Source organism: Maniola jurtina, chromosome 3 (assembly GCF_905333055.1).
Source record: "Maniola jurtina chromosome 3, ilManJurt1.1, whole genome shotgun sequence".
Taxonomy (NCBI): domain Eukaryota; kingdom Metazoa; phylum Arthropoda; class Insecta; order Lepidoptera; family Nymphalidae; genus Maniola; species Maniola jurtina.
In genome coordinates, this window is record NC_060031.1 from 8,019,737 (window position 1) to 8,043,777 (window position 24,041).

General features: G+C 36.1%; 1 protein-coding gene across 2 annotated transcripts; it reads left to right on the top strand.

Moving 5' to 3' along the window:
- The first annotated feature begins 25 nt into the window (after positions 1 to 25).
- On the top strand, positions 26 to 23,907 carry LOC123880844 (CAD protein). 2 transcript variants are annotated; one of them, XM_045929188.1, is made up of 23 exons: positions 26 to 217; positions 1,584 to 1,772; positions 5,003 to 5,160; positions 5,991 to 6,141; positions 6,670 to 6,733; positions 6,828 to 6,922; positions 7,251 to 7,428; positions 7,970 to 8,191; positions 8,890 to 9,008; positions 9,079 to 9,354; positions 9,429 to 9,563; positions 9,821 to 10,039; positions 10,250 to 10,368; positions 12,784 to 12,908; positions 14,211 to 14,352; positions 14,642 to 14,915; positions 15,090 to 15,406; positions 15,589 to 18,730; positions 19,520 to 19,624; positions 20,035 to 20,283; positions 20,695 to 22,443; positions 22,547 to 22,930; positions 23,606 to 23,907. In XM_045929188.1, exons 2-23 carry the CDS (start codon positions 1,608 to 1,610, stop codon positions 23,810 to 23,812), a joined length of 8,595 nt encoding a protein of 2,864 aa, XP_045785144.1. In that variant the 5' UTR covers positions 26 to 217; positions 1,584 to 1,607; the 3' UTR covers positions 23,813 to 23,907. The 2 variants fall into 2 exon arrangements, with proteins under 2 accessions (XP_045785144.1, XP_045785143.1); XM_045929187.1 differs by lacking the exons at positions 26 to 217; positions 1,584 to 1,772; positions 5,003 to 5,160; ... (8 more) ...; positions 9,821 to 10,039; positions 10,250 to 10,368 and adding an exon at positions 11,822 to 11,953 and having other exon boundaries at positions 12,783 to 12,908.
- Positions 23,908 to 24,041: the final 134 nt, after the last annotated feature.

Below are 24,041 nucleotides of genomic sequence, written 5' to 3' on the forward strand. Positions count from 1 at the left end.
GCGAAACACTACACATGCCTGTTTCGCCACAGGGCCAGTCATCGAGTTTCCGAGGGAGTGGCAGAGCGAGCGGTCGTGTTGCTTGTCTACGTAGTGCATACTGCTTCGTCCGCTCTAATAACCTAGCTACTTCGCACTCGCCCGTGATTGTCAAGTCGGGGCCAAGAGAGTTCACTGGCACTCGAAGACTCTAGCCGGGGTCATTGCCGCACGACCGGTAAGGTACCGTCCGTTCTACTCATTCCAAGACGTTGATATCGGCACTTGATTTTTATTCGAGCTTAGCGGTTAGCGTATTTATTTACGCGGAAAAATACTTACCTTAGAATCGTTATATGTTTTATATCCTCGTGAGTCGTGGTGCCCTCATTACACGTAAATAGAGCGTTATCTTTATTCTTTTCTTGGCACATTTTTTTAAAGGAAGTTAATAATAATAGAGAAAGAAAAAGAAAGGATTCGTACCTACTTAATTACATTTCAATGAATATCAGGAAAGGAAGGCATTTTTTATTTAATTTCCTCCCTACCTTGTACTTCAATTTGTGTGAATCCTCTCAATCGTCTGCCTAAACTTAATTACAAGGTACCTACCTAATTAAATTATGTATCATCAATCATCATAATCTTCATAATCCAACACATCGGCGCCAACCCGCTGTTGATCACCTCTCCTCTTAGTATGAAAAGTGTTTAGACTTTTGACCATAGTCCACGCTAACCAAATGTGGATTGGGAGACTTCACACCTTTGAGATCTTTATGTAGAACTTCCAGACCTATGCAAGTTTCCTAGCGATGTTTTCCTTCACCGTTAAAGCATTGGTACATACTTTCCCATCTTTAACAGTGAAGGAAAACATAATTTACCGTTAAATATTTAATTGCATAAAACTTCCTTATGAATGTTTGTCTGTAAGTGTAACATCGTAAGTTCAATATAATATTCATATAAGTAGGTACGGTTCATAGACGACTTATTTTTAGATGTTCTGAAATTTGTAACCTAGACCCATTTTGTGCGGTTATAGTTCTTAACAAAGTTCAAACGGTTGCCAATAGTTGCGATCTCACGTATGAGCGTGCTTCTCACACATAATAATTTCGATCTTGACCTAAAAAACATACTTACCTACCTACTTGAATAATTCGATTTGAAATCTTGGCTGAAAGACGTATCATCTAACTAAAGTACAGTAAATAACTTACCAAGATTGCAAATCGGTTTGAATTTTGCGTTGTGTAGATAGGTAGACCTCAGGTTATGTAGTATTTTTACTATTTTTTACCTACTAAAACTCGCTCGGTGGCCACTGGCCACCCTCAGCGTATATTGGGTTTTGGGAGGTTCCAAGATCTCTTACAAACACATCGGTGCCACCCTTGCCCATTTCCCATCGGACTCCTCCCGGTGGAAATAACCCCCTGTCTAGTGTCTACATACAACTCGCTGTGAGGAATGGCAGCTTGTGCCACAGGCTCTTATTACCATACTTACCTCTATTCTATCCAATTTACTCCCTCGTATTTATTATGATTATCTTTTTTAGTTAGCACATCCTAGGTTTTCTTTATTTATTTCAGCCAAGTCAACAATAAGGCCATAAGATGCTAATATCATGGAGCAGATTAATTTTTATACAAGTCTGTATGACCTATACAAGCCGGTTGGTTCTAGCACAGACTCACGATGCCCCGGATTCAGAGCCTGTAGTAATCCAACTTACGGAAACCACAAACCATGGAAGTCAACTTTCAGAAAAAGATCCGGAGGTAATTATGGAGGTAAGTAAGCAGAAACATAATAACAGTAATTGTTAAGTTGCTGCTTACGCCCGCTCTTCACTCACGTGCCAATCGCGGCGTGAAAACCGTAAACTTCACGGGCTTTCGAGTTTAGCGCCGAACCGCGCGCAATGTTAAGGGACTGTACCTACACAAAATTGCGATGCGACGCGATGCGAATTCGCAACGCAGAAAGTTGCGACAAGAATTGCTGCGATGCGATTTAACCAAGGTAACCATTCCTTCGAATTTGATGCGAATCAATTCGCAAGTTCTTGCGACGCAACGTACGAGCTGGCAGGTTTTTGCGATGCGACGTCGCATCGCAGTTTTGTGTACAAGCCCTAAAGTAGTTAGTTAGGTATACCCCGTGAACTACGCGAAACATCAAACATCCACCATCTACACAATTATTTCCAGCGTTTACGGACTTACCCTTAGCACCGCAATTCGCTCGCGAATGAAGAGCGGGCTTTAGCAAAAAGTGCAGTGTACATGTTAATTGTTATATGTACTTATGTATGTACTTATATACTTTACTACATCACAAAAAACATGTTAGGTATATTTGACTCGTATAATCTCTATTTACTTAAAATAAAATAGTTTCTGTCTGTGATTCCGAAACCACGGCCTTTTATTTACAGCTCTTACTTAAATTAAGTTATAGAAAACAATTTCTATAAGTTTTTTGGTCTGATGTCTGACTGAGTACAGATAAACAGGTAGGTTGTAGATTATGCAAGGATTGATCTGCTCGTAGATACCTAAGCTTCGGGGAAAACAAACATTTCCATTGCATTTTTCAAAAACCAGCCTAACACGCGCGTTCGGACTTGCCGATGAAGGTTCCATACCTTGGAAGGATATTTTTGATTAATTTTGTTGCTCCAATGATCTCCAACTCAAATATAAATTGGCAATCGCTAATGTAATATAAGTACTTAACTATTTTATGGTTTTCGGAGTTTTCCCTTTACTTGTACCTACTATTGAATTGATTCATGCATAATGATCTAAATAGTTGAAATTAGTATTAATTTCAATTTGCAACAACACCTCCACGCGTTCTTGAGAAATAGGATCTTGACAGATAGACAACGAAGTGATCCTTATAAGAATTCCTCTTTTGCCTTGGAAGTACCGATCTCTAAAAACGCAGATATAGTCGGGTGTAAAAACTAGTATAGTAACATACGAATAGGTAGATATGACGAGTACTCATTACTCGTTCCTACCGTCTTTGTGCGGATCGCTCCTTCCTTGCAAGATCGTTGAGTCAATTAGCTGGGTCAATTTAGGAAAAGACCCTTATAATTAGCTTTCAGCTCTGAACGCTAAGTGTCTCTCTCCCTTGCTTTCCTATTTAATAGAGACTGCTTACCTTTGCGGCCCTATCTTAAAATACTTGTTTCTAAAAATCATTCATGAAATTGTACCAATTCGGTACGTTTCCAAAAGTAGGGTAAATACCCACTTATAGGTAGGTACGAAGTCAAAGTCAAACTCAAAATCATTTATTCAAAATAGGTAGTAGGTATTTATTGTACACCTTGATATTCGGAATTGTTAGATTTGTAAGATGATTTAGTGGTGATAAATTAATTACATAAACTTAAAACTAAAGCTACGAGGGTTCCAAAAGCGCCCAAGTCTGAGAAGAGATCACAGCAAACAGCCGGATAACACGTACTAACATTTTTTGTGAAGCGAATGTGTAATCGCACCTTCATCCGCTGTTCTACCTCAAAGAGTTTGAAAGGCACTGGCAGCAATTAACAGGGCTCTCTCCGTCACTCGTTTCATACAATCGTAGTTCCAATTTCATTTGAATATTAAGCAACCAAAGTTAATGAAATTTTGCAGACATATTCTAGAAACTAATATCTGTGTCTGTGGTGTTTTAGATTTTTCTAAAAATATTACAGGGGCTCAAAGATTTGTATGAAAATTTTTAAGACCGCGTAACTTTGAAACCGAATATTTTAACAGAAATCTGGAAAACCACAGACATAGATATTAGTTTCTAGAATATGTCTGCAAAATTTCATGGACTTTGGTTGCTTAATATTCAAATGAAATCGGAACTACGATTGTATGAAACGAGTGACGGAGAGAGACCTCTTAAGTGAACCAGTCACTTCTAGTGAGGCAGTCTAAAGCGCTTCGGACGCGATATTCAGGAAGATGTACCTAAGTTCGAATCCTGCCAGTTCCGCAATTTTTCATATCATGTACCGAATTAAAAATTGTTTAGGATTAAGTAGGTACATTATAATAATTTTAGTAATCTCAGGGTTACACTGTACATTTTAATGCGCCACATGGCCACGGCGACGTCAGAGATACCAACTTTCCGTACGCTAGAATTTAGATAAAACAAACAATCACGTTTAAAATACTACGTAGATACTAGGTAACTAATTAATACATCATTTACATAATTTTATACCTCTACCAAAATAATGCTATGCAATCCTGCCATAGATACACAGATTTGCAACACTCCAATTTAAGCTCAACGACAAACCTGTCCTACTGTTAAAATGTCCTGATACTAAACAAAGGCACAGAAAGATCTCTCACAAAGACCTCTTCTCTTCATTATAACCGGTATTTCTTGAATCGTCTTATCACACACACCAGCTCGTATAAATATTCATACGAAATATGTGTAGACAGTAGGGGTTGTCAGCAAGGTCATTGTGTATTTAAGAATTTATAGTTAGATCCAGGACTGATTTAAAATAGGCAATTATTTTATCATATTAACAAAGAAATAAATCGCGCTTAATAAAGATGCCACCCAGTAAGTAGTAGATGATGGTGCAATCTACGTCCTACGCTGCATGATGGGCAGAATCAAGCCCCATAGTCCTAATAACCATTACTGCCGCCTGAAAATTGGATATGTTAAAAATTGTTTTAGCAATAAGGCCGCCCTTGCACTCTTTGTATGGTTTGTATTGTTTTCCTGTAATGTGTGTGTGCAATAAAGACTTCTAAAGAACCATCTAACTTCAGAACGCTTCTGCATTCCTTCGATAAGTTCAGGAGAGAAAAATAAAAATGCATTTTTTTACACGACGATTGCATCTTATGTGACGTCCGGATTAAAAGCAATAATTTAGCAAACTACTTAATTCTCTTACTAGTTTTTCGTTTATTTCTTAGTCTTTTCTCTCATTTTCTAACACATCGCTCTCGTCTCTTTGCAGAACTGCCGAAACATTAGCATAGTAGGCAATGACTTCATGCTGAATGGTGAACCTCTATGGACAAGGTCAGGTTCCCTTCATTATTTCAGACTACCTTCCGAATATTGGAGGGATCGTTTGAGGAAATTAAGAGCAGCTGGACTAAATGCTGTATCTACGTGAGTATTAAAATATTATTATTATATTAATATTGTTAAGAACAATATTCCATTTGTTTTTTTATGCATGCTCTATTTACTTTAAAATGTTTTTACATTTATGAATGCTTTAAAAATTGTAGGTAATCATAGGTATATTTTAACCTAGTAAACGCAAGTAAACTTTTCAATAAAAAATAAAATAACAATAAAAATTAGGTTAGTTTACAGTTCGCTCTACTGTAAATGGTATATCATTTAGTGACTAGATATGTGTGTCAGTGCTAATAAGTGTAATTTATGATATTAGACTTACCTACCTATCACATACGACGTATCTACTAATGTCGCGAGATGTAAACAAAATTTTTCTACCTTCTACTGGATATCTAAAATTATTTTCTTGAGGTGCAGATAACAGAATCCTAAAATAGAATCACTTAATTAAAAAAAAATCTAAAATTACTTTACATTTTTCTATTAATGTATTAAGTATTACAATTGCAAAAATGCCTAGGTACTTAGGGTCATAGTACACAATATGATGCTTTTAGTATAGGTGATCAGATCAGCGATTCTCCCCCGTAGCTGGTGGTATCCATGTCGGATTTTTCTCACGAGAAAAAAAGGGGTTCAATCGCTGTATTGAAATCGCGCGTGTTAGCAATTATTTAGATACTGTTTCGCGTTTTGACGATTTGCTGTGTTCAAATTAATCAGTGTATTGAAATCGTGCATTTTTCGTCTGTACGCAGCTTCGGCTAGCGAGCAGCTAGCGAGCGAAAAGCAACTAAAACGTTGATCGCTGATGCTTAGCATCATGTCTGCTATGCCCCCTATTTAAATTTTAGATACGTTGAATGGAGCAGTCATGAACCCGAAGAAGGGCGGTATCAGTTTGAGGGGGACAATGATATAGCTAGCTTTATAAAGATAGCTGCTGAAGAAGACTTATACGTGCTTTTGCGACCAGGACCGTATATATGTGCTGAAAGGGATTTGGTAAAATTATATTTTTCAACAACATGTACGATCATTATCAGTTACATCACTTACAACTTACAAGTTTCATAAGTCATAACTACAAAGAAAATTGAAAAAACTAGAATTCAGGAATGTCATTTCGGTTACTCTGGTTCTCCTACGGATCTCCTCATTTTTTTCGCAATCCTGCTATTTGCAAGACCGTAGCCGGTGGAAGTCCCTGCAAGAGAACCAGTCACCAGCTGTGGAGTGTGGACGTCTATCGGTTGACAATAATGAGGATGATGATGTTAAAGGGCATTAATAAATAACAATGAATAAAAAATAGTTTATTTACTCATAAAATAATATATAAAATATGATAGTAATTAATTAGGTACACCTACCAACTGCTATTATTGTTATTACCATGAAGTGCTTATTTGGTACCGATGGACTAAATCATAGATACGAGTAGGTGCGTGTTCAAGAACCCAAATACAGATTGGAATTAGGTATTATAACATCTTATAGCTAGATTCCTACTACCTATTTATTTGATTTCAGGGAGGTTTACCATATTGGTTATTAAGCAAATATCCAAACATACGATTGCGGTCAACAGATAGCGGTACGTAAATTTTTCAAAGGTACCTAACTACTTTATTTTAAGTTTTAATTAATACAATATTCAAAAAACCTGACTCAATTTTGCTTTGTTTTAGACTTCATGAAAGAAACAAATAAATGGATGGCAAAACTCTTTGAACATGTGGAGCCTTTGTTGTATGGGAACGGTGGCCCCATTATTTTAGTCCAGGTATATGATATTCCAGGTAGTAAGGGATTTAAAACATCCGTCTTTAGCGGCAACCGCTAGCCTCTAAAATCTTCTCTAGAATTATAATACGTCACTAAAAAAATATTACTAAAGCTAAATGACTGGATTTTTTAAAATTTCCTTCTAAAAAGAAAGATTTAGCGTCTTTTAGCGATTATTATTATCCATTTTATATTCCGAAAACGTAATAGGTTTTCTAACACAGTCAAGTCCTAGCTTTGGTGAACTCAGACAAATTACGATCTTGAATTTTTTCGTCGTGCCAGGAGCGTCATCTTATTCTGATAAATCAAATGCAGATTTTCAGGTAGAAAATGAATATGGTAGTTACGGTGCATCTAAGCCGTACATGGAAGCAGTTCGTGATATATTACAACAACAAGTGCAAACAAACGCTTTGCTGTACACCACTGATGGCCCATACCGGTCATACTTCTACGACGGATCAGTGCCTGGAACACTTACTACTATTGACTTCGGCCCTTGTATGTATATTTAAATTATTATGTTTATTCATCGCTAACAAAATATACGAAATAACGATAATATGATTATATATTTATGAAACTTCCACAGTTGAACATAGACCTTTGACAAAGAGTGTCACCACACCCGGTCCTCAACTTTACTCGTCTAACCACTTCTCGCCATGTTCTTTATATGGTCGGCCCATTTTGCTGGGCACTTCGTACTAAGCTTACTTGTTCGTGGTCTCCACTCTAAAACTTTCTGGCTCCAGCAGTCATTGCTCCTACGGCAAGCATGACCGGTCCACTGCGATCATGATTCGAGCAATATCAGTCAACTTGCTTCTCCTGCGGATCTCTTCATTTTGCATCTTATCCTTCAGAGAAACTTATATTTGTGGACGGGATGAACACTCTGATTAAGGACTTTCATCTTCAGTTGTTAAGGTATTGAGAATGAGAAGACCTGACTTAATTTTGCCACATGCTGCCTAACCAGCCGTATTCTTCTATTCTGACGTAACAATAAATTATTATTTATCAGCTGTTTCTCTTACAGCTAACAATGTAACACATATGTTCAAAGAACTTCGTGCATTTATGCCTGTTGGGCCATTAATGAATTCTGAGTACTATCCCGGATGGTTGACACATTGGAGTGAAAATTTACAACAAGTATCTACAGAACGAGTTGTATATACACTGCGCGATATGCTGGACAACAACATTAATTTTAACTTTTATATGTTCTTTGGAGGCACTAATTTCGAATTGACGTCTGGTATGTTTAATGTAAATAATATAGGTATTTTTAATGTGATGTACCGCCTGCTGCAGATAGTTATGATTCGTAAAATAGCTGGAAAAAGAGGGGTGGGAAGAAGGAAGAAGTCATGGCTACGTAACATAAGGGAGTAAACTGGGGTTAAAACAGTCTGAGAAAAGTCTGAGAACTATTCCGTCTAGCCATGGACAAGAAGTTTAAACAATTACCGACTACTGACCTTCAGTAATGGAGAGGCACATAAAGAAGAAGAGAAATTTGATGTACCTACAGCTTTTACTGCCTTAACTTATTAGTTATGGCAATAAAAAGTGTGTCCTATATTGCATACATTTTCAGAACTCACTCGCCATTGTAGCTGTATGTGTCAACTGTCGGTTTACCCTTGACATGACAGTTGACATATGGAGCAAAAATGGCCAGGAAGTTCTCAAAATGCATGCATTATAGGCCGTGAATACACCTGTAAGTTTTACTCACGTAAGTAGCTCACATGATTAATTTCGACAAAAATATTTAAACATCCTTGTAAGTAAATTTATTGTCAATTACCTAATTACGTAAACTACTTACGTGATCGTGAGTAAAACTTACAGGTGTAAACATCTGTTGTAATCGTCGCCATCTATGTATTTAAATAAATAAATAAACAATTTCACATAAAACAAATGAAAAAGGCCAATTTAATATTTCAGGTGCAAATTATGGATCTTTTTATCAACCAGATATCACATCCTATGACTACGACGCTCCTTTATCGGAGGCGGGTGATCCGACACCAAAATACAATGCCATTCGCGATACACTAGCTGAAGTAAGAATTATCTGAAATACATCCTACATTTTGTTGCAACTACCTATATTGATACGATACGCTTTTACAGTATGATTTAGTACCTACAAATATACCAGCGCCTAAACCATCTAATAAGGGAGCATACGGACAAATATCAGTTAGCCTAAAAGTAAGCCTTCTATCTGACAAAGGCCGTTTGGCGTTAGGAGTTAAATACAAAGATGTCGTTGGTCCAAATCTACCAACTTTTGAGGCATTGAAACAACGTGGAGGGCTTATACTATATGAAACAACACTCAATGAAACAGATGGCCTTTTAGAAATAAAAGGTCCCCGTGATTGGATTTTTGTCTTTATTGATAACGTAAGTAATTCTGTTTCTAAAGACTATATGTTCTAATATTTAATAAAATTATTCAACAAATCATTAATTTACAGCAACTACAAGGTGTTATTAATAGAATGCAGAAGTTGTACACACTTAGCATAAAAGCTAAACCAGGATCTATATTGTCGTTGCTGGTAGAGAATCAGGGACGAATTAATTTTGGAAAGAGACTCCACGATTTCAAAGTATGTATTTATGATGTTACAAAATTCTCATTTTTAGGGTTTTTAAATATTTATTCAAATTATTATAATCACAATATTCACAAATACTATCAACACTTAAATATAAAAATTACAGAACAAAAATGTCATCCAAATCACTGTAACGAGGCAGGGTGCCCAGAACGCTGGCTGCGTTACCTCGTTGAATGGCCAGACTAATATGCTGACCAATATTTTTTAAATTACTTAAATGTTTTAATTTTTAAATTGTGTTTTAGGGAATATTAAGCCCAGTTTCTCTTAATGGCAATGATTTGGACGGGACATGGTCTATTACTGGATATCCTTTAGACATCAAAAAGAATGACTTCTCCGCACTAAACTGTGACCATGAAGTAATAAATAGCGCTACCCCTGCTTTGTATGAGGGACAACTAGTTCTACCAGATGGAGAAGAACCTCAAGATACGTTTATTGATCCCACAGGCTGGGGGAAGGTAAACATTTTATTATGTTACTTACGATAGGTATTATAAAAATATATTTTTGGATATGAAACTATTTAATTCCATCCTCAGGTGTTTATATTTCAATGATTGGCTGCGAAACTCAATATAGTTCATTAAAAAATCGAGTTTAAAATTGAAATAAAAGTCATAATTTTTGAAAATGAAGTTTATCGTGTTTGAATTTTTTTTTTGTTTAAGGGCTACATTTATGTAAATGGATACAATCTTGGCCGATATTGGCCATCTGTGGGACCACAAGTGACGCTTTATGTACCAGGTGTTTGGCTAAAACCAGCTCCTGCTCAAAACTCAATTCAAATACTAGAATTATATAAAACTGCAGATCATCGTACATTAACGTTCCTCGATTATCCAATATTAAATAGAACTGGTAGCTTACAACAATATATATTTTTGTCTTAAAATATTATAACTACCTAGTCAAGTTACGTACCTATACAAATTTTAGTGAATAAAAACAACGATGGACAACGAATATAATATAGAATTTTTTTAGAAGTGGCATTTTTGAAAACACTTTTTGATTTCTACTTAGTATTGTTTTATTAAAAAAAAAAAAATTCAGTAAGAATAAAAGTGAGTTGGACATAGTTGCTGGGTTTTTATTTATAAGAAACTCCCTATACAAAATTGAAATAGAAAGCAGGGGAAAGATTAATATAAACTTTGATGCTTATATTTTAAAGTTAAAGTTAAACTTAAGTATCAAGACTCAAACCTCGTCAATAAAACTCGATTCTTTCTGAGATTTATATCTTTTCTATCAATTATTTATTCTATGTTTTTTGTTACATTTGTAAGAAACAAGTATTTAAATAATGAAGCAGAAACACGACTGCCTTGATGTTTAGTGCTGATATTGAATTTTTTCCAAAAAAAAAATATATAGCTATCACTTGGGAATACTCGGGATGATGTGATTATGAGACGGGTCTGCCCGCGATATTCAAATTTAATTTGATTTTTTTTTATAAAGCTGTACCTACATATATAATTTTATACTTACATATAACCTTTTAATAAAGAAATTAGTTAAAATAATGAGTTTGACAGGACTTACTCACAAATTAGTCGATACTATAGCTAATTTCTTAAACTGGACCCTTTCAAGTGAAGATTTTTATATAAACCTGTGAGGACGATACTGCCATTGGCGCAATTAGAATGCCATAAGCCTACTTTGTCGTATTAGTTTATAAATTGCGAAAAACCAAATTAATTTTGAATTTCGCGGGCAGACCCGTTTCATGCACCTTAAGAATTTTAACGATACCGCATCCCAACGTCCAAATCTGTTCAGGCATTTAAAATCTACGTTGGAATTAAGAAATTTACATAATATTATATGAGTCGGTATAACTATACACATGAATCCTGAAAACAATATAAGTACACTTTTTTATGCACTCATGTAAAAACATGAAGTAGGTATGAAGATAAAAAATTAATATTTATTTTAAATCGAGTAGAGTAGAAGTAGTTAACTAGTAGAAGCACCCTTAAGTTGAATAAAATCTTGAAACTAAAATTAGACCTACAGTAGGCGATTTACAGTAACAAAGGAACTTACCTACAACACCTACCTACCTAATTTCGCAGTATAAACGCCGCCAACAGCATGGTTTGCAATGTATTCACAGTTCACACACATGAATCCTATTTGAGTGAGAACAAAATACGAGTTCATGTAGATGGGAATGAGAGAGAAAATAAACTGGTTGGTAATATCTCATGTCGTGTGATAAGGTGCAATGGTTTGAGTCAGTGGAAGCAGGCGCCTAGCGGCTCTGCCTGTCTGTCGTAGCGAGGTTCGCGACAGCGACGGACCGTTTGTTTCACGTGCGACTCACCACGTGGCCGGCTAATTGTACCTAAAATTTTGTAAGTACCATACTAAGTACCATTTTTATAAGCAAAACAGCATAAAAAATATAAGTTTCACGTTGAGTTCATCGATTTTCCACTTAGATAACAACTTGTTGGTGTCAAATGCGTAGGAACCTTGTACAAAACCAAAGTTTATCAAATCAAGTAAGTAGGTATGTATATTCTATGTATGCAGGCCTCTACGTGTTTCATTTGGACACTTGGCAAATCCTGAAATGCTATCCTTTAACACTGATTTTTCGTAAATATTTATTATAACATCTTAATTCACTTACTTACCTACTAAGGTCAAGTATAATATCTTTGAACTTTTTTAACTTTACCCTTGATCCTGAAATCTAATGTTATGTTAAAATGATGCAGTACTTAACGTTTAGTTAGATCTCGCTGTATTCAATACTCTCCTACTTGTGTCGAAGAACATAATAGGTCAAGTTATTGAACTGAATTCAGACCTTGACCTTGAATCGAACCCGCGACATCTGACCTCTAGTAGTTTGAATGACCCACTCCCGAGCCTGTCAAGAACCTCAAAATTTTGTAACATGGACATAATTTAATATGCGAGTCTATTCCGATATTTCATTTTATAGTTATTGGCTGCAGTGTTTATTTTGGCGCGAGTATTTGTAAAGAATCTTCAAAAAATTACGGTCAACCAATAGATAACCATAACAAATAGATAATAACTAAAGTTTCGTTTGGCTTCTGTTTGTAATGAGTTGCTATTGCTGTAATAAACAAATAGCTATTTTTATCTACCTATCTATTTATATATTATGATATTTTACTTTAGAAAAAACTTTGTCTTATTTTACCTTAGCAAAAATGGATGACAACGAAGACTTGACCTGTGCAATCGGGCCCCCGTGTACTCTAGTGCTTGCAGATGGCACCGTCTTTCAAGGCAACAGTTTTGGAGCGCAAGTGCCCGTCGAAGGGGAAGTCGGTACGTATTGTGAACTACTACAGGAGCACTTCAAAAATGCAGTTACCTCGACTCCCACTTTCCTGCACCGTACCTCCTAAAGTAGCGTTACTCGTAGCATGCAATGCTGCTGGTGAATTCAAGTTTTAAACATTGATTAAGTTTTTTTAATTTAGTAGATTAAGTTTTATGATATACTTACCTAATAAGTATAAGAAGTATAATAGGTATAAGAAGGTCCCGTTATCGGAGTCTCGTATACCAGAGTATGTTAGTTTGTGTAGGTTTGTGGGTTTGTTGTACTTTTGAATTTGCTTAAAATATTCTAAAATTAAGGTTTGGATTAAATTGTAAGAAATCATAAATGTTCGGTAATAAGGAACCGGCTCTTAAACCATACATAAATCATCTGAAATCCTTTTACACCAATATAATTAATTCATTATAGCTATTGCATCGATGTATTTACCTATTATTATATAATAACACGGAGGTATAAATTATTTTACTAACTAATAACTAAATATATACAAAATATCATTAAGTAATCATTGTAATGTATAAAATATTTTTTGTCAACTGTATTAGTTTTCCTGTCTGTGACGTCAATTTTTAATGGTCGCGGACTGCATTCTTGAAGTGATCGTATAGTAAGTAATTTTTTCAGGATTGCGAATTTCCGTTAAAGTTCGTTCCGGTATTTTGAGGATTAGCTCGCACAAACATACAAATTATTAAAAAGCCGGCCAACTGCGAGTCAGACTCGCGCACCGAGGGTTCCGTACTTGGATATTGTTTCCGTCATTTTGCACGATAAATCAAAAACTATTGAGCATAGAAATAAATAAAAATCTGTTTTAGAATGTACAAGTAAAGCCCTTTCATGTGATACCCCACTTGGTATAGTTAGAAAATACTAATTGTTGGTTCATGAACACATTTTAATATTATTTTATATGGTGTAGCCACAAATTCACGGTATTCGGATTTTTTCATTTACTTGTAACTATAAGATCTACCTACCTGCCTAATTTCATGATTCTAGGTCAACGAGAAGTACCCTACAGGTTTTCTTGACAGACACGACAGACGGACAGATAGACAGACAGACAACAAAGTGATCTTATAAGGGATTTTTCCTTTTGAGGTACGGAACCCTAAAAAAAACACCTGTTGGCAGTCCCCACTAAATGTCAATCTTTTGAACCGACGCGACGTGGAACTCGAACCTGGAACTTAATTACCCGCAGGCCGTAGCCAAATAAGCACACCGAGGCAGTCCTTATTAATATTTTAACCAGTAGGATTTATTTATTTTTACAGTATTCCAAACGGGCATGGTAGGTTACCCAGAGTCATTGACCGACCCTTCCTACCATGCACAGCTGCTGGTTCTGACGTATCCTCTCATCGGCAACTACGGCGTGCCTGACGAAAACGACTTCGATGAACATGGTATACCGAGGTAATTTTTGAAGTAAAATCACGGAATTGATTAATTTAAAATGTGGATTAAATTTTCTATTTTAGAAACTTTATTCGTCCAAGGTAAAAAAAATACCGCAGCAGCAGTCTTTATAAATAAGTACACGGTTAATTCTTTTGTCCCACGTGTTTTATCAAAATTATGTTACTTTTAGAGATAATGTCACGAAATGTATTAAAATATTTTACAATACGTTTGCTTACTTCACCGCTATTAAAAGTAGGTTTAAAATTGACTTCTGAATTTGCAGCTTTTGCTAATTTTGCAGATGGTTTGAATCAAAGCGTATTTGGGCAGCTGGATTGATAGTAGGCCAAGTGAGCACACATGCTAGTCACTGGCGTGCGCGTCTTTCTTTGGGCAAGTGGTTGACCGCTCATGGGGTTCCTGGTCTCTGCAACATCGACACTCGGGCTCTAACGTACCGACTTCGAGAAGGTGTCACTTTGGGCAGAATAATACAAGGAACTCCTCCATTCGGAATCCTGCCACAAATACAGGATCCAAACTTAAGGAACTTAGTCGCTGAAGTTTCAATTAAGGTAGCTGCTGAATTTTAAATGAGTATAATTGTATGGTGATGTAACAGTTCTAACAATGATTTTTATGTCCTAAGGGCATAATCTAAAAACAATATTTAAATCCATTATCCATATAATTAATTATTATTAAACCAATATTTGAATTTCATAACTTATTCCTACAATTTTTTTTAGGAAACAAAAACATTTAATCCCGAAGGCGAAATTACAATAATGGCAATAGATTGTGGTTTGAAATACAATCAGATAAGATGTTTAATAAAAAGGAACGCCAAAGTTATATTAGTACCGTGGAATTATAAGTTCGACCCAAACTCTTATGACGGTTTGTTCATTAGCAATGGGCCTGGTGATCCAGAGGTTTGCAAAACAGTTGTGGAGAATTTAAGAGAAGTAGTAGAAAATAGTGCCATAATAAAACCTGTTTTCGGAATATGTCTCGGTCACCAACTTCTTGCGACAGCTGCAGGCTGTAAGACATACAAAACACGGTAAATCTACATTATTTTTTTGTGAGAGAAAACCTGCATAATATTTTCATCCTATTTTTCTGATATACGAAAAGGTATATTTATGACACCAAAGTACGTATTTGATACTTCCCTTCTTCTTTCTTCAAACATTCCAGGGATTTCTTGAAACCATTTTAATACTTCGTTCATTTCATTTTCAGTTACGGGAATCGTGGTCATAATTTGCCCTGTACACATAATGGCACAGGAAGATGTTTTATGACATCGCAGAATCATGGATTCGCTGTAGATGCTAATACATTGCCTGAGGATTGGGAGATTTTATTTACCAATGAAAACGATAAAACAAATGAAGGCATAATTCATAAATCACTTCCCTATTTCAGTGTACAGTTTCATCCAGAACACACAGCAGGCCCCACAGATCTTGAATTGCTTTTTGACGTGTTTATTGAAACCGTAAAATCATATAAGAAAAATAAACAGCCTGCTATTGGTAAAATAATTTGCGAGAAACTCAAGTACACTCCGACTTTACATGAAAAGCCCAAAAAAGTGTTGATCCTTGGTTCAGGTGGTCTATCTATTGGCCAAGCAGGAGAATTTGACTATTCTGGCTCTCAAGGAGTAAAAGCAATGCACGAAGAAAAAATTCAAACTGTTCTTATCAATCCAAACATCGCAACAGTACAAACGTCAAAAGGCTTGGCTGACAAAGTTTATTTTCTACCAATCACTCCTGCATACGTGGAACAAGTAATTAAAGCAGAGCGGCCCACAGGAATACTACTAACTTTTGGAGGACAAACGGCCTTAAATTGTGGAGTTGAATTAGAAAAGTCAAAAGTGTTTGAGAAATATAATGTTGCTGTTTTAGGCACCCCGGTGCAGTCTATAGTAGACACTGAAGATAGAAAACTATTTGCAGAAAAAATAAATGCTATTGGTGAAAAAGTAGCACCGAGTGCTGCTGTTTCTTCAGTTGAAGACGCCTTAATAGCTGCGAAACAAATTGGGTATCCAGTAATGGCACGTTCAGCATTTTCCCTTGGTGGACTTGGATCAGGGTTTGCTAATAATGAAGAAGAGCTTAAAGCACTTGCACATCAGGCACTATCACAATCTGAACAACTTATTATAGATAAGTCGTTAAAAGGGTGGAAAGAAGTTGAGTACGAGGTTGTAAGAGATGCCTATGATAATTGTATAACCGTATGTAACATGGAAAATGTAGATCCATTAGGTATCCATACAGGAGAATCAATTGTAGTGGCACCCAGTCAGACACTATCTAACAGAGAGTATTACTTATTACGAAATACCGCGATAAAAGTCATCAGACATTTTGGAATTGTAGGTGAATGTAACATACAATACGCCCTAAATCCGTATTCGGAGGAGTTCTATATAATAGAAGTGAATGCCAGATTATCCAGAAGTTCTGCATTAGCCAGCAAAGCTACCGGATATCCACTAGCTTATGTTGCTGCAAAATTAGCTCTCGGAATACCTTTACCAACAATTAAAAATTCTGTTACTGGTGTGACTACAGCATGCTTTGAGCCTAGTTTGGATTACTGTGTTGTTAAAATACCTAGGTGGGACTTGGCAAAATTCAACCGAGTAAGTACAAAAATTGGAAGTTCTATGAAAAGTGTAGGAGAAGTAATGGCTATTGGCAGAAACTTTGAAGAAGCATTCCAAAAAGCTTTAAGAATGGTGGATGAAAATGTCAATGGTTTTGATCCATACATAAAAAAAGTAAACGAAAATGAACTTAAAGAACCAACCGATAAACGAATGTTTGTCTTGGCAGCTGCTCTTAAAAATAATTATAGCGTCGAGAAACTATACGAACTGACTAAAATTGATCGTTGGTTTCTTGAAAAATTTAAAAATATTATAGAATATTATGAAACACTTGAATCCATTAGTTCTGGATCAATTTCACATAATATCTTAAAAGCTGCAAAACAGATTGGATTCTCAGATAAACAAATTGCTGCTGCTATAAAAAGCACAGAATTAGTCGTAAGGAAATTGCGAGAAGAATATAAAATTACCCCATTTGTCAAACAAATCGACACAGTAGCTGCAGAATGGCCAGCTTCAACAAACTATCTTTATCTTACATATAATGGCAGTACGCATGATATAGATTTTCCAGGTAATTTTACTATGGTTCTTGGATCAGGCGTATACAGAATTGGTAGTTCCGTGGAATTCGATTGGTGTGCTGTAGGATGTCTTAGAGAGTTAAAAAATCAAGAAAAAAAGACCATAATGGTTAATTACAATCCTGAAACGGTTAGTACAGATTATGATATGAGTGACAGACTATACTTTGAGGAAATTTCTTTTGAAGTTGTTATGGATATTTACAAATTAGAAAAACCTGATGGTGTCATATTGTGTATGGGAGGCCAGTTACCTAATAATATTGCTATGGATTTGCATAGGCAGCAAGCTACTATCCTTGGCACATCTCCTGACATGATAGATAATGCAGAAAACAGATTTAAATTTTCAAGAATGTTGGACCGAAAAGGAATTTTGCAACCAAGATGGAAAGAACTTACAGATCTTGAATCTGCTATTAATTTTTGTGAAGAAGTTGGATATCCATGTTTGGTCCGACCCTCATATGTGTTAAGTGGAGCCGCCATGAATGTTGCATTTTCAAACCAAGAATTAGAAACCTATTTAAAATCAGCAAGTCAAGTAAATAAAGAACATCCTGTTGTAATTTCAAAATATATACTAGATGCTAAAGAAATAGACGTCGATGTCGTTGCAGCTGATGGAGTTATACTATGTATGGCTGTCTCGGAACACGTAGAAAATGCAGGTGTTCACTCTGGTGATGCTACGTTGGTAACTCCACCACAAGACATTAATAATGAAACTCTGGATAAAATAAAAGAAATAGCAAGAGTAATAGCAGAGACGCTTGACGTTACTGGTCCATTTAATATGCAGCTTATTGCGAAGAACAATGAACTTAAAGTTATAGAATGTAATGTGAGGGTTTCCAGATCATTTCCATTTGTCTCTAAAACTTTGGACCACGATTTTGTTGCCATGGCAACCAAGGTTATTTTAGGTATTCCCGTTGAGCCTATCAACGTTATGGGCGGATGTGGTAAAGTTGGAGTTAAGGTGCCGCAGTTTTCGTTCTCACGGTTGTCTGGTGCCGATGTGACGCTTGGAGTTGAAATGGCGTCAACAGGCGAAGTTGCCTGTTTTGGAGAAAATCGTTATGAGGCTTACCTTAAATCTTTGATGAGTACTGGATTTAGGATTCCTAAGAAAGCTATTTTATTATCTGTAGGGACGTTTAAGGTACGCATAACCGAAGAATGATTTTTATTAAGTTTATATAATTAACTTTACAAGTGGCAGCGTGTGCCTTAATCCCACTTAATTAAAGCTTAAGTAGTCTATTCTTAAACCATTAAAAGATGATCTACTTATATCACAGATAAGGGAAGATATTTTTGAAGGATGCTTAATTGCATGTCGAGGTGCGTTTGTGTTAGTAGTTATAATAGCGCATATCAGTTGATTGCGCTAGATGGCAACTAGATCGGTGAGATTCACTTTGGAGTTTCACATTTGGGAGGAGGAGGGAAAAGGGAGCGAGAGAGGTTGTAGGGGGGAACCGGATTGGGAGTCTATTTTCGCAGTCCGCCTCCCTCTCCCAACCCCTTACCAAGTGGGGAGTATTCATGGATATAGAATACGAAAATGTTAAGACCTTCATTTATTAACCGACTAAAAAGAGAGGGCTTTTCAATTCCAATATTGTATGTAGGTACATAATAATATGTACCTGCGTCGGAGATTTCCTCGCCCCGATTTGTCCGATTTGAATGCTGTTTTTTTATAAATAGATCTTTTTAATAATTCATAAACTCACGCCGTGCAATATAAGGCTATTCCACTGAAGCTGAGCGGAGTGGAGAAGTGTTCAACAGATCAATCTGGTTTTTATTAGATAACATGATAATTTTATCACGTAATCTCTCAATAATTTAATTGGGCCTTGCTTCGCTCCACTTCAATGGAAATGCATCCTAATGAACTATTTAATTATTTTTTTAATTTAGTTGTATTTTTCTGTAATTTTAGCACAAAATGGAACTATTACCGAGTGTACGCATACTGCATAAACTGGGATATAAGCTTTACGCTAGTATGGGCACAGGAGATTTTTATACAGAACATGGTGTTGAGGTATGTACTTTGAAACAATAATATGTTCTTAACGCAATATTATTTTATTTATCATCATTATTGATCATCAACTCATCACCGGCCCACTACTGAGCACGGGTCTCCTCTCAGAATGAGAAAGATATATGCCATAGTCCGCCATGCTGGACAAGTACGGATTGGCAGACTTCACACTTTTGAGAACAGTATGTAGAATTCTTAGGCATGCAGGTTTCCTGATGGTGCTTTTCTTCACCAATTAAGCAAGTTATATTTAATTCCATAAAAAAGCACATAACTCCAAAAGTAAAAGTGTGTGGCCGGAGTCGAATCGCTGATCCCCCGAAAGGTGCCCTACACGTTATATCTTAACCACTAGACACCGCTTGTCATTTTTTTTAAATCTTAACAGTTGCTTATAATTATTACAGGTCGAGGGTGTACAATGGAAATTCGATCACATCGGAGATCTTGACGATGCAAGATCAGATGGAGAACTCATGCATTTAGCGGATTTCATAGCTCGACGAGAACTTGACCTAGTGATCAATTTGCCAATGCGAGGCGGAGCTCGTCGAGTTTCTTCTTTTAGCTCGCATGGATATCGAACTCGTCGGCTTGCTGTAGATTATGCTGTGCCATTGGTCACTGATGTCAAATGTGCCAAGCTTCTTGTACAGGTATTCATTTTGTTTATAGCTGACTATAGTGGCGTAATTTCATTAATGTGTTGATAATAATTATATTTAGTACTAGGTAGATAATATTTTTGAAATCCCTTCAAAACTCTTACGATTTTTTTTTTGGTAAAAAGTATCCTTGTGTCCTTTACTGGCATGCAAGCTGTCTCTGTACCAAATATGTAGATAATACCCACTTTTCAGTAAGGATTTAGGTTTTTTTTAAAAACTCGGGGAACTCTTTGATTAAAAGTAGCTTATGTCCTTTCTCCGGCATGCAAGTTATCTATGTACCTCAAAATCGTTTAAATGGGTGAATTGCTTGCAGACGAACAGACACACAGACACACTTTCGCATTAAAATTATTAACTATGGATTGATTATTATTTATTTGATCTGAACATTTTCAGGCATTGTCACGATGTGGTGGTGCTCCGCCAATGAAAACACATACTGATTGTATGACTTCCCGTAATATAATAAAACTGCCTGGCTTTATAGACGTTCATGTGCATGTTCGCGAGCCTGGAGCTACTTATAAAGAGGATTTCGCCTCTTGTACCGCCGCTGCTCTCGCTGGCGGTGTAACCATGATATGTGCTATGCCGAATACAAATCCTCCTGTGGTCGATCGGGCTTCATACGATTATGTTTCAACATTAGCTCGAGTAAGTGCTCGTTGTGACTACGCACTATTCGTAGGTGCTTCCACTACTAACTGCGAAACAGCTGCTGAACTAGCACCACACGCAGCAGCACTAAAAATGTACCTAAATGAAACTTTTACTACTCTAAAACTTGATGATATGACTGTGTGGCAAAGGCATCTTCAAAACTGGCCTAAGAAAATACCCATTTGTGCACACGCAGAGCGTGAAAAGACTGGAGCAATAATTCTTATGGCATCTTTGATCGATAGACCCATCCACATTTGCCACGTCGCTAGAAAAGAGGAAATTTTGATCATAAGGGCAGCTAAAGAGAGAGGTTTAAAAGTGACATGTGAGGTTTGTCCACAACATTTATTTTTAAGTACAGATGACATAGAAAAAATTGGCAAAGGACGAGCAGAAGTTCGTCCTGTTCTTTGTAGTCCTGAAGATCAAGCTGAATTGTGGAAAAATATGGATATAATAGATATTTTTGCTACCGATCACGCACCACACTCTGTAGAAGAAAAGGATTCAGAAAAACCTCCACCGGGTTATCCAGGTTTAGAAACAGTTTTACCACTTCTTTTGAACGCAGTACATCAAGGACGCCTTACTATGGATGACTTGATTAACAAATTTCACAAAAATCCACGCAAAATATTTAACTTGCCCGAACAATGGAATACGTACGTAGAAGTGGATATGGATTATGAATGGGTAATACCTCAAGCATTAGAATTCTCAAAGTCAAAATGGACTCCGTTTGCTGGTATGCGAGTTTGTGGTGCCATTCACCGAGTAACCTTACGTGGAGAAATAGCATATGTGGAAGGCCAAGTTTTAGTACCACCTGGCTTTGGTCAAAATGTTCGCGATTGGCCAGCCCCAAGAAAACAACCATTCACGGGGATTGAAAAGACTGAAAAAGAAACAAGCCGACCTAGTTCTTCTTTAGATATATACGGTTCTCTAGATCTGAGTAGATTGAGTGACTCGGATATAGAAAAAGTTGAACCAATGAAGGACGAAAATAAGCTGAACGTGCACTTTAATGAGGTGCCTGGTTTGAGGAGTGTATCACCTTTACCTCCTCAAACGACTACAAGGCAAAGGTGTGACAGTTCCTCTTATCCTCAAACAGTAATATCCCAACGCCAAAGGAGTGATTTATTTGGGAAAAGTATTTTGACAGTCGATACTTTTGGAAAAGAAACTTTAAATGATATTTTCAATCTAGCACAGTTTATGAAAACGAGCGTAAATAAAGGACGAGTTTTAGATGATATATTACGAGGCAAGGTTATGGCGTCAATATTTTATGAAGTGAGTACACGAACAAGCTGTAGTTTCGCAGCTGCTATGCAAAGGCTAGGCGGATCGGTAATACATACAGACGCCACTAGTTCGTCCGCTAAAAAGGGAGAAACACTTGAAGATAGTGTTACAATAATGGCTAGCTACGCAGACGTTGTTGTGTTGCGACATCCAGAACCCGGTGCTGTTACTGTAAGTATTAATATATTGAGGTTTAAAAATTGAAATGTTTAGTTATCATGACAATACTTACTTGGTGATTTAAACATATTATAAAATAATTTTAATATTTTAGCTTGCGTCACGTCATTGCCGAAAGCCTATTATTAATGCAGGAGATGGAGTAGGCGAACATCCTACGCAAGCACTGTTAGATGTTTTCACAATTAGGGAAGAAATTGGTACAGTCAATGGTCTTACCATAACTATGGTTGGAGACCTAAAAAATGGCCGAACAGTCCATTCATTAGCTCGGCTGCTGACGTTATACCAAGTGCAATTGCAGTATGTTAGTCCTCCGGGGCTTGGAATGCCCAAGCATATCATGGAGTACGTAGCTTACAAAGGTATCCCTCAAAAAGTTTTTGAACGTTTAGAAGACGTATTGGGGGATACGCATGTTCTTTACATGACAAGAATACAACGCGAAAGATTCGTTAGTCAAGAAGAATACGAAAAGGTAAAATTTTACATAGATTCTCAGTATAAATTATATTTATTTATTGATTAAAAGACAAATAGGTACGCATTTATAATATGGAATACATATTTTATTCAGAATCAATAATATTTTTTCATACAAATATAACATTTTATTTAATAGAAACACAATATGCATTCATAATGACACAGTATTCATCAATTATTATTCGTGGGTACCTACCTATTGTTTCTCTTACAATATTATTACAATATTATTGTTCAGTTGTCTCTCATTAGCAACAGCAAGTAACGTGACTACATCGACGTAACGTCATTAAAAATATCTACAGACTTAAATTATCTACAACAAACATCTATAATTGAAATAATTCTTATATCTAGTAATTAATCTAGGGATTTGAATACTGAACGTAAAATAGGTATAAAAAAGACTGGCTCGCCTTGGTTTCGCTCGGGTAGATTTTCCGAAAACTTTTATAAAAAAAAACTTATATGCTTTTCAAGTTTCTAGACTCAGAACGGGTTTTAGCTGTACCTTTGTTGATATGTCATTAGGTACATTATTATGTATTAATACATTTTAAAATAATTAAAATCAATTTTTTATTATTTTACGCTTGTCTCAACTTGTCATGATAAAATATCAAAAACTAATTTTCAATAATAACTACAATATGTTTAACTATTTTAGACGCGTGGTTTGTTAGTGGTCACTCCACAATTAATGACAAGGGCTCGACGTCGTATGATAGTCATGCATCCGCTTCCACGTGTTGATGAAATATCACCGGAATTTGATTCAGATCCACGGGCTGCTTACTTCAGACAAGCAGAATATGGTATGTACGTACGGATGGCATTACTTGCCATGGTGAGCGGAGTAAATCCGCTGACTTGATTATAAAATAACAGTCGATTCTTACAATAACAATCAATTGTATATTATGTGTTAAATTACATACTTACTTAATTGTTAAATAATAAAGTATTTTTTATAAACCGTGGCGTTTGATTGACTGTATATTTTTATTATAAATATTACTTACTACTTGACGGTTAAAAAGAGATTCCAAATTATCAAAATATTTCTCCGAAAACGTTTGTTTATAATAAGGCAATAACAAGCA

What these genes read in the sequence shown, in the direction of transcription:
- LOC123880844 (XM_045929188.1), top strand. Translation starts at nt 1,608, where the DNA reads ATGCTAATATCATGGAGCAGATTAATTTTTATACAAGTCTGTATGACC. An exon ending in TTTCAGAAAAAGATCCGGAG is followed by an intron (nt 1,773 to 5,002) that starts GTAATTATGGAG and finishes GTCTCTTTGCAG; the next exon opens with AACTGCCGAAACATTAGCAT. An exon ending in GTGCCAAGCTTCTTGTACAG is followed by an intron (nt 20,284 to 20,694) that starts GTATTCATTTTG and finishes GAACATTTTCAG; the next exon opens with GCATTGTCACGATGTGGTGG.